At 36.7% G+C, this 11,280-nt stretch overlaps 2 protein-coding genes across 2 annotated transcripts; one reads left to right on the forward strand and one right to left on the reverse strand.

The window, feature by feature from the left end:
* Positions 1-819: 819 nt before the first annotated feature.
* LOC122320914 (52 kDa repressor of the inhibitor of the protein kinase-like) lies at positions 820-3,036 on the forward strand. Its single transcript, XM_043209558.1, has 3 exons — positions 820-1,345; positions 1,721-2,666; positions 2,724-3,036. The coding sequence occupies exons 1-3, from the start codon at positions 820-822 to the stop codon at positions 3,034-3,036; spliced, it is 1,785 nt and encodes a 594-aa protein (XP_043065493.1).
* A 5,267-nt stretch (positions 3,037-8,303) lies between these two features.
* Positions 8,304-9,177, reverse strand: LOC122320915 (E3 SUMO-protein ligase ZBED1-like). Its single transcript, XM_043209559.1, has 2 exons — positions 9,153-9,177; positions 8,304-8,905 (listed from the first exon to the last, which is right to left on the reverse strand). The coding sequence occupies exons 1-2, from the start codon at positions 9,175-9,177 to the stop codon at positions 8,304-8,306; spliced, it is 627 nt and encodes a 208-aa protein (XP_043065494.1).
* Between the last annotated feature and the right edge of the window lie 2,103 nt (positions 9,178-11,280).

The raw sequence follows: 11,280 nt of genomic DNA on the forward strand, positions 1-11,280 counted from the left end.
AAATCGTCCACATCACAAGTTGGTACATTTAAAATATGATTCATTCTGTTTTGTTTTGTAAAGGGACAGAAAGTGAGGTCCTACTAAAAGCTTACTATCGATAACTTTAGTCTATAGATGATAATCGACAGTAATCCAATGCGTTACATTCGTTTGCTTCATCGTTAATGAAAATGGCATCTAATAAAATCACTTCGTTTTTTAAACCGACAAATGCAAATGCTAAACGCGAACGCGAACAGACCGAAGAGGTATCCACTGCAAAAAAATCGCGGCATGACAAGGAAAATGATCGTCAACCGGAGCCCGTAGTAAGTTTTTTTAATTTTCGCCTAGTTCAATTTTGATGACTTTCTGAACTCTCAGAAACTTCAAGATCACGTGCATGATGTCCAACGGTTCTGTAGACGAAAACTTGACAATACCGAGATGTACGATCTCTTAGTCAATGTATGGACACCGGATTCTGATTTTGTGTTTCCAGCAACGGAAATTAACAGAAAACAGTTGAAATTCCAACATTCGTGGTTGCACAAGTATCCGTGGCTCACTTACTCAGCTTCTGAAGACGGTGCTTATTGTCGAGTTTGCATTTTATTTGCACAAAAAGAAGTTGGACATGGAAAACATGAACGTTTGGGTTCATTTGTGCAAATTAGTTTCCAAAATTGGAAAAAAGCTTTAGAGAAATTTAAAGAACACCAATTAAAAAAATATCACTTGGACGCCTTTACAGATGCACAGAATTTTAAGCTTATTTATGAAAGTAAGAAAAATGATGTCATTGTCGAGATCGACCAGAGCCGAAAACGGCTTCAAATGGAAAATAGGCGGAAGCTTGCTCCCATCATTCGTGCGGTTTTGTTCTGCTGCAGACAAGGACTGTCGCTACGAGGACATAGAGATGATGGCCCACTGGCGCTGGAAATTCCAAAAGATAATGACGGAAATTTCAGGGCACTTCTGCGTTTTTCGGTGGATAGTGGAGATCTGGCACTACAAGAACATTTAAAGGTGGCTGGTGGTAATGCAACATACTTGAGCCATAGAATCCAGAACGAGATCATTGATGCTGGAGCGGAAATTATCACAACAGAGTTGGTGAGAGGGATCAATGAGACGAAGTGTTTCACTGTAACCGCAGATGAAACGTCTGATGTAAGTGGAATCGAACAATTCACGATTGGTGCTAGGTTCGTTCAGGAAATCGAAGGGAAACACACGATCCGAGAAGACTTCTTGTGCTTTGTTCCTGTAGAGGACATGACTGGCGCCGGACTTGCAAATTTGCTGCTTACAACTTTGCAAAAACTTGGAGTTGACACTCACTTCATGAAAGGGCAAGGTAAGCTGGATAACACTCCAATTAACAAGGATGAAACTCCAATTAACCAGGATAAAACTCCAATTAACCAGGATAAAACTCCAATTAACAAGGAAAAACTCCAATTAACAAGGAAAAACTCAATTTAATAAGTATAAAACTTAAATAAACTAATTTAAAATTGAAATACTATAAAATACCATTATTTAATTTTAAACATTAATATATTGAATAAAAAATATTTGTCTAATATTTAATGTATTGTTGTATACCTCACGTTCACTCAATAAAACTAATAATTAAGAAAAAATAAAATTAACATGAATTAGCTAAAAGTAGAAAAAGAAAGTCAAGTTTTGGAACTACATACTATCCATTATCCATTTTGGATCAAAGGTTATGATGGAGCTCGAGCAATGAGTGGACAGTTGAAAGGCTGTGCAGCCATTGTAAAGAAGACATGTCCAGATGCTCTTTACCTTCATTGTGCCAATCACAACCTTAACCTGGCCATTACCCATGCGTGCGACATTGCACCAATTCGGAACTGCATTGGAACAGTTAAGCAAGTTGTGAACTTCTTTCGTTTGTCGAGCAAAGCTGGAAATTTATTGAAAAAACATATCCTGGCAGAAAATCCTAGTGCCAAGCAGACACGTCTGCTAAAATTTTGTGAAACGCGTTGGGTCGAACATCTGGCTTCTCTAGGATTGTTCTATGAAGCAGTGGAATTCATCTGTTTGACGCTCGAAGATTTAAATGAGCTGAGATCAAAAACTGATGGAGTACAGCCGAATAGCTTGCTTGCTTCCATCCAAACATCGCAATTCATTGTTGCATTGGCTGTTATGGTACCAGTGTTCAGCTTGACGAAGAACCTGAGCCAGAATTTGCAAAAAGAAGAATGCGATTTGAGTGACTGCGTCCAATATGCGAACAATGTTCACGAAGAACTAAAGGAGATACGCGCCAGGGCCGACGAAAAATTTGCAGAAATATTCCAGTCAGCAAATCAAATTGCTGGGAAGATGGGTATAGAGCTAACTGTTCCTCGGCGAGTAGGACGTCAAAATAATCGTGACAATTATTTTGGGAGTCCTGAAGAGTACTATCGACGGTCAATATTTATCCCATTTTTGGATAAATATCTGGAAGAACTTGACTCGAGATTTCTCGAACATCGAGCACTGTTGTCAATGATACAGAATATCATCCCAGCCAAATGCGCAGAGCTCGATGAAGAGGCAATAAAAAAAACTGCAAGTGTTTTTGAAGAAAAATGGCCGAACGACATCACTGGGTCTGTGGAGGAGTTGCAAGTAGACATCAAGCTTTGGAAAAGGTAATCATCAGTTATAAAAGGGTCTATTAATTTATTAATTGATTTTTTACATTTCAGGTTCTGTTCAAACATTCCAGAAAAAGAACGCCCAAAATCATTTATTGAAGCTCTGGACGTTTGCAATAGAAGATTAAACCCCCAAATATACAGGCTTCTTCAAATTTGTGGGACACTACCGGTCACAGTTGCATCTAGTGAACGGTCCTTCTCCACTTTGCGAAGATTAAAAACTTACTTGCGCAACCGCACTGGAGAGGAACGGCTGAACGGACTGGCGCTTCTGAACATTCACAGAGATGTGAATGTTACCAGTGATCAAATTCTGGATATCCTCGCAAAAAGATCAAGAAGGATTGACATCACTTTGTAGACTGCCTAATATTAAATATGCCTAATATTCCAAAATATTAAATGTGCCTAATATTCAAAATTTTTCGATCGGACCCCCCAAAAATTTTTTCTGCGTCCGCCCCTGCTGATCGTACAGTTGATGCAAAGAAACCATTAGGCGTCGATTTGGATCGGCTTTAACTGCATTGGGCCCAGCTTACGATTAAAAACAATTTATTAACTGTGCGCTGGCGCACGTAAGAGGTAGTTCACTTTTTTTACCCTTGCAGAGCAAAGGGTATTATAATTTCAGTCAGAATTTTGCAACGCAGTGAAGGAGGCACCTCAGACCCCATAAAGTATATATATTCTTGATCAGCATCACGATCTGAATCGAAATCCGTCTGTACGTCGGTCCGTCTGTCCGTCTGTCTGTTTCTATGTAAACTAGTCTCTCAGTTTTGAAGCCATCGTTCTGAAACTTTCCGAAAAGTTGTATAGTTATTGCACGCAGTATATAAGTCGGAACGAGCCGGATCGGCCAAGTATATCGGATAGCTCCCATACGAGAGATTAAAAGGAATTCTCACTCCGTTGTTTTTGATCAGATCGACTTGATTTCTTCCAGATGGCGTTTTGTGTACTACTATTGAATTTCGGTTTAAATTTTATCAAAATCGGATAACTCTGCCATAGCTGCCATAGGAGAGATCAAAATGTATATATAGAGTTAATGGAAATTAATTAATAACGTCATTGTTTTTCATCACACGACTATGATTTTTTTGAGTATGAAATTTTTTAACTAGCCTTGATTTATAAAAAAAAGTTTCATAAAAATCGGACAACTATATCATATAGCTGCCATAGGAAAGATCGAAAAATCTATATAGAATTAACGGAAATAAAATGATAACATCGTTATTTCTCTTCAGAAAATCATGATTTTTGCAATATAGAGTTTTCTAACGACTCTTGAATAACAAATTAAATTTTATCAATATCAGACGACTATATCATATAGCTGCCATATGAACAATATGGCAATATGGTATATAAGCTTCGGCAAGCCGAAGTTAGCTTCCTTTCTTGTTTTTTAAATAATATAGTTAATATTTAAAATTAATTAATATTGATTTATAATTTGACTAATAAATTTAATTTAACCCTCAGCGCACACACCTCTGTTTTTTAACACAACGCACACACTGGGTGTTTTTCACCCATTCGACTTTGCCCGTTAATAACTTTACTTGTAATTCTCCGATTTTCAAAAACTTTTTTTTTTTAATATGGAGAATTTTCTCAAGAATATTATGGTATAAGCTGTGAAGTTGTAAATTCAATTTTTCATACTTTAATTCGTAAAAAACTGATTGGTGTTCATGAAAAAGTCACTTTTTTTTCAAAAATTGTTATTAAAATGAAAAAAGTGATCAGTCTACAAAAAAATCATTTTTTCGAGAGTTCAGGGTACGAAATTTCAGATTTTAATGGCAGTTTAACCGTACTCTCCAAAAAGTATATTTTTTTAGTCATTTGAAAATGGGTCAATTTTTTCGTTGTTGCGGGTAAAGTGTGGTATAGAGTAATGCATTTTGGGGCTCAAATTCTTTGTCTTTTGTGTTTAGACATTTTGTTCTCAAGTAAAAAGTCTTTTGGGTCGTCCATTTCAGGCCTATCTTGGTAGTTTACGAATTGTTCAATTTGCAACCGCAATTGCATTTGCAACGATGGTAACAACAATCTCCTAACCAGAAATGGCTTCACAAGGGCCCGCGTCAGCATATTGGCGCCTTTTCTATTAAAACAATGATATGTCACATGTAAAAACGCGAAAAAGGGGGTCTACAATTAAAATTTCAAAATAACACGATGTCTGTACTTACGTGGAATTTGGAACACAACGCACACACTGGGTGAAATTCACCCGCTGAGCAACTTTCGATATTTCCCCTTCAACGAATTTTGGGACACTGAAGCTGAAACTCGGTGTGCGCGTAGTGGTGGCGCATAAGTTTCCCCCACTCACAAGCCACAACCTCCATCCATATTTAAATGCCGAACCGCCGAAAAATCGCGCTGGGTGAAATTCACCCAGTCTGTGCGTTGAGGGTTAAATATTATTCCCAGACAATAGCTGGTATATAATATTGTATAGTAATATTGTATATAATTATTTTCATTTTAAGTAAGTTATTTTAAAAAACTTTAAAACCCTTAAGTATACATAAGTCGAGCATGCCTCAGCCGTGGTTTCCACCGAAAACCCAAATTTGTGTTTCTAACGGTAAATGCATTGCCATGGCAACAATGCAATAAGAAAAACGAAAAAATAGAAGACAAATTTTTAGTCGGGCCGTCGTCGGGTGCAAGCAACAAAATCGTTTTATAAGAGTGAGAAAGAGAGGGAAACTTAGGAATATCCCTTTTCCTTTCAAACGAATTTATTATATGTAATAAGTAATAATAAAAATATTTTTTGTACCATAGATGGACGCAAAACAGCCGATGTCCTGCAAATATTCCACATAAATGGTAAACAAAAACTTTCTAATTTCATATTATTTATGTACTTATCTCTTATGTTACAGAATAAGATTTATTAATAAAATAAAAAAGAAATAAATATATATATATGGTTTTTCATATGAATTTGGGGATGACATTTTTAGGCTTGACATAGATGATTTCACTAAGGGCATCCTCGCAAAAGCCATCGATGAAAACTTCGCCTCCACGTCCATACAAAATTCGTATAAGCCACCGACGACTTGTTCGATGAAACGGACAAAAAGTTTATCGAGAGCGACATGTATACCGAAAACGGCTATGCCATATAAAATTTCTCTATGAAGTGTCGTCGGTGCGGCAACGGTTGCCGTCGTCGGTGTGTCTTCGCACATTTCATCGACGACAAAGCAATTTTGGAACTGCAGGGTGTAAACAAAAAGTATTCCCACTCATACATTCCTATTTGCCATGTTATTGGTATTTTATAGCTAAACAAATTCAGTATATTATATAGATTTCTGCTACTACTTATCGATTATCACAGTCAGCTTCACATTGTTTGCCGGCTTCTTAATAAGCTATGATTTATTTAGCTGCTATATAAATTTGTAAATAACAGTAATTGTTGAAAACAAATAAAATAACTGATTGCTAATTTTAGGCAATTCAGTGCTAATTGTGCTCGCATTGCCGACACCAACCTGAAAAAGGATGACCTACACTCCTGCTGCCACTGCGCCTACTGCCCGTAGACAAACAAATTAGAATTTGATCACCATTGCTACAACGACTCACTGGCGATGACGCCAGCGCTCCTCCTCTCTGGTTTGCTGTACATGGAAAAATCACCACTTTCCAGATTTGTTTCCCAGGACTGCTGTAATCCATTACTCCATGGCACTTCTTGGACGCTACACAATAAGGTATCTAGTCTTAAGTATTTTATTACTAATTAACTAAAATTAATTAGAATAAATTAACATATAAATTCGTAAACAATGTAAACAAAATCTGTTAACAGCTTTTATATGAAAACAACGAGTACGGCCACTCTGTAAACATTTCTCTTCCATTCCCATTCGCCATGTTACTGGTATTTTTCTTATAGCTAAAACAAAGTCAGTATCTTAACTTGAATACATTTATCTCTTATCGATATTTTAAAGTTAACATCACATTGTTTGCCGGCTTCTAGAGCTGGGATAAAATCGATTCTCGGTGCATCGATTCTATCGATTAAATCGAACAAAAAAAACAAATATTTATTTTTTTCAAATCTTATAAATTATGGAACAATGAACTTAAAAAGCTAACAAAAACAAAAACAGGAAAAAGAAAAAAAAGTAAATAAAAATAAAATTTTTCAAAATAAGCAAAGCATTTAAATTTCTGTTAGCCATTGGTTTTTGCTTGCAAAAATTAGTTTATCAACATATAACAATTTCTTTAAATTATAAAAAACCTTCCAATACTCCATCTGGAGTTGCGTGCGGCTTCTCCAAATATTGTCGGAGTACAATAATAGCATCAGATTTCGGTGTCCTCACTTTATTTTCCAATTTGATTTTCATGAATGATAATATAGGTGCTTTTCCCTGGGACTCGTGTGTTGGTGCATCGTTTTGTGAATCGAAGTATGGGTTCAAATTTGTTGGATGGTTGGATATTTCGTTCTTCAGAGCTTCAACTGCGAGATCAGCAGAGACGGTGGTTCGAAAGCCCTCCTTTTTAAAACGGGGATCTAATATTGTTGCTATTTTGGACACAGTCCTGCTTTCGTACGGAAACAGCCGAGTGTTTATCTCTTGCAATATGTAATTGCACGTTTCGACACCATCCAATGTCTTAAAAGATGGAATCATGTTGCTAAGACGATGGTGGAGATCAGCCGATAACAGTATTATTAATGATATTGTCACATAACTGCTTCTTGAGACCCTGTTGTTAGCAGCATCAAACGGCTCAAACAATAGCTTAAGGTGGTATAGAACTGAAACTTCTTCTGCTGTTAGCGATGAAAGAGCCTTTTTGTATCCAATAATACACGAAAAATTTAGTCTTTTATTTTAAGAATCCTGCTCACCATTTTGTAGCAGCTATTCCACCTAGTCGGGACTTCTTGTGTAAGACCGTAAGATGCATGACTTTCCTGGACAGACTTTAATTTCGCCTACGCATTTGAGCTGCTCTTAAAAAAAGCGTCGATACGGCTTTATCTTTTCCAGCTGTAAGGTAGAGCTGCAAAAAAATCGATAGGGCCATCGATAATATCGATGGTTGGCCGCCGGTCACCGACTTCGATATTTTTCAGACTATCACGATAGTTTTACAAAAATTCCCATCACTTGGACTTCGAACGAATAAGAAGGTACGCATATTTTGCACACAAAAAATGTAATATATAATAATTTTCTCTAGTTTTCGACAGAAATATTCAGATTCTGGTGGTTCCGGTGTTGTTGTGGTTCCTTTAAGGAACCTAACAATCTGTGACCGACGGGCGTCCCTGAAGCCAAAAACCGTCCACAAACTGTTATTTGTCAACAAAAATTGGTTTTTAACCAAAGAAATATGATTTAATTTCTCCTTCCAAATATGAATTAAAAGGATCTCATTTGAATTGAAACTAAATGCGTTTTTAATTAAAACAGGGGTATTCCCAAACAAAAATTATTTTAAGTATGTTGGTTTTACATGAATACCCCTAATGTTTATATATGAGCGATAGTATCGAGGTTTAGTCCGCAAACTATCAAAACTATCGATGGGGCTACCATCGATGTTTTTGCAGCTCTACTGTAAGGATTCCTGCATGATGAGATTCAAGGTATGGGCGAAGCAAGGCATGTGACGTTTTCCTACAATTGAGCAGGACTTGATCATGGAGGAAGCATTATCTGTCACAATGGCAGATACGTTGCTGGCCACACCCCACTCTGAGAGAACCTCGTGAAGAGAGCTAGCAATGTTTTCGCTCATGTGATCCAAATCGTTTAGCAGTTTGCTTGTGCACAAGACTGCGCTTTTGATGTCAAATATATCTTCATACATGTTTGACAATAAGACATCATTTAATGTCCTCCTGCAGGGTAAAGTGTATTGCGGGTCCAGACAGTAGACAAAATTGCGGAATCCTGCGCCCTCCACAATCCTGAAAGGCTGTAGGTCTGTAGCGATCATCGAAATAAGAGCCTTGTCCAGCGAAGATTTCCGGAATGAGCCATTTTCGTACGTTTTCTTTGAATTAGTGTCGAAAAAGTCCGCAATCCTTGCTACGCCTTTTGGAACGCTGAGCACAGTCGGATGAGCCCGCTTCAAATGATTGAACAGATTTGTGGTGTTTCCACAGGATTTGTTAACATGCCCACAGATGACGCATTTGGCTGATCCACTTTCTAATCGTTTGAAATGATTCCAAACATTGGACTTTCCACATTTGCGCTTGGGCTCATTCCGTTCCGGGAAAACTTTCTGGACCTCCGATTCCTTATCAATTTCAAAAAAATCAAAAATGTATCAATATAATATTGCATCAATGTATAATGAATAATAATGTATAAGATATATACATAATAAGTAAATGAAACTCCAAGTACTCACATCGCGATGCACGTGCTTTAAATTGAATTTATGAATATTTACCTGAGACTCCTAAAAACTTGTCCATTACTCCGATTCTCCGATCCACCAACACACAACAATCCTAGAGATTTGTTAAAAACTATTATTTATTATAATAAATATATCTATTCATAATTTGTGGGTGTTAGCGACCTTTCCAATCGAGTTCTTGGTGTTTTGCCGGCTCAAGGTCTGGGGGACATCAAAAAACACAATTTATGTTTTTGAAAAACCAATATATTTCGGTTGGTGGGGCGTCCGACTGAAGGCAGCAAAACTCTTGGTGGGCAGCGATGGCTGGCGGTGTTAAGCTGTGGGGGTGAGAAAAAGCACTCGGCGATCGCGGGAAGGAAAAACACTTGGATTTCGGGTAAAAGCGCGGACCGGCCGGGCGTTTATTCAAACGATGACGAATTTGGTACTACAATCAAATTAAATTAAAAATACCAAAATACTTGGAGATTCATTTTTTTATTATTTGATTTGTTTTTTTTGTCGAGCAACATAAAATAATTTTTTTTAAATTTATTTCTTTGTCTGGTTCTGGTAGGTTAATATTTAAATTGTAAGAAAACTGTATTTTAATGTTGATTGTTTTTTGTTTTTGTGTAGTTGCCCTGAAGACGGTTGCCGAGGAGCAACCGAAATATATTGGTTTTTAAAAAACATAAATTGTGTTTTTGATGTCCCTCAGACCTTGAGCCGGCAAAACACCAAGTATATTTAATCATTTTAAATCACAATTTTAATTAACTTACCCTTATTTGCTAGTTTTTCCCCTTTTCTTATTCACAGTGATGGCATTTTTTTTTTATGCTTCCGATACATCGATTCCCTGAAAACCGATTGATGCATCGGCCTAAAAAATTATCGATGTAATCGATGTTGACATCGATTTTATCCCAACTCTACCGGCTTCCTAATAAGCTAGACGTATTATTCTTAAAACCGACTATGGTTTCCGGTCTCTGCATAATTTATTTAGCCGCTACATAAATTTGTAAATAACATAGTAATTGTTGAAAACAAATAAAATAACTGTTTGCGATTTCCAGGCAACAGTGCTATTTGGGCTCGCATTGCCGACCCCGAAAACCACCAAACCGGGTTTTTTTTTAAACCAGCTAAAACAATTATGCTCGTAGGAAAGAGTGAACTTAAGGATAAAATTATACTAATACTGCTACCTTTTTAATAATATAATATCCTTGCTAACTTCGTATACATATTTGTATAACTAAATTAAATATCACAAATGTAACATATTTAACCTAGGTTTTTAATTCCTATTCTACGTTTCTAAAAGTCGCTATGTAAGACCCCCGCGAAAGCTCTTAAACATATTTCATAAACGTCTGTATATAGAGGTAAAGGAATAATAAAGAGGCGACTCAGTCTCGGCGTTATTAGTGCTCGCATAATTTCGACATACAAAGCAAATGCGTTGTTTCGATGGAATTTGATGTAGACAACTTGGAGTTGAAAACGTCGAACAAATCATTCATAAGTTTGAAAAGATCGGCGGTCTCGCACGCGCTGTCTACATCATATCCCAACGAATAGCATTGTCGGATGGAGCTTGCGGTTGTATTGGAAAACGTATTGTATTGGGTCGCCAACTTAGCCTTCTGCTTAGCAAGTGAGCTAACATTAATATGATCTTGAGTAATCTTAAATAATATAGATATATCAGACCTAGCGCAGTGGTTAATAGCCTGTTGGACTGTCGTCTTTGTCAATTTTTTCTGTTAACAAACAAACCGAAGTCGATGTGGTGATTTCTAATCAACTTTACCAAATGAGGGGTATCCGAAAACATTTTGAAATTTTCATCTGCTGGATGACTTAACCAGGTTTTTGCTGAAAAAAAAATTATTAGGGTAAGATGGGGTAAAACCGCCAAAAATGTATATTTGACGATGTCAAGCTTTCATTTATAAAATGATCAATGATCCAAATCATATTTCTGAAAGTTTAATCCCTTGGCTACATAATTCATTTAGAAAGTTTTTATGTAGCTTTTATTTTAAAAGAATTGTGATCGTTCAGAAGAAAAGTTTAAAACGGCGGTTTTACCCCACCTAGTGGGGTAAAAACGCCATTCTGGTTTTAGTGTAGTTAAGTACCCAAATAATGTCAATAACTTCTG

Source organism: Drosophila ficusphila, unplaced genomic scaffold, assembly GCF_018152265.1.
Source record: "Drosophila ficusphila isolate 14025-0441.05 unplaced genomic scaffold, ASM1815226v1 contig_197, whole genome shotgun sequence".
Classification (NCBI taxonomy): domain Eukaryota; kingdom Metazoa; phylum Arthropoda; class Insecta; order Diptera; family Drosophilidae; genus Drosophila; species Drosophila ficusphila.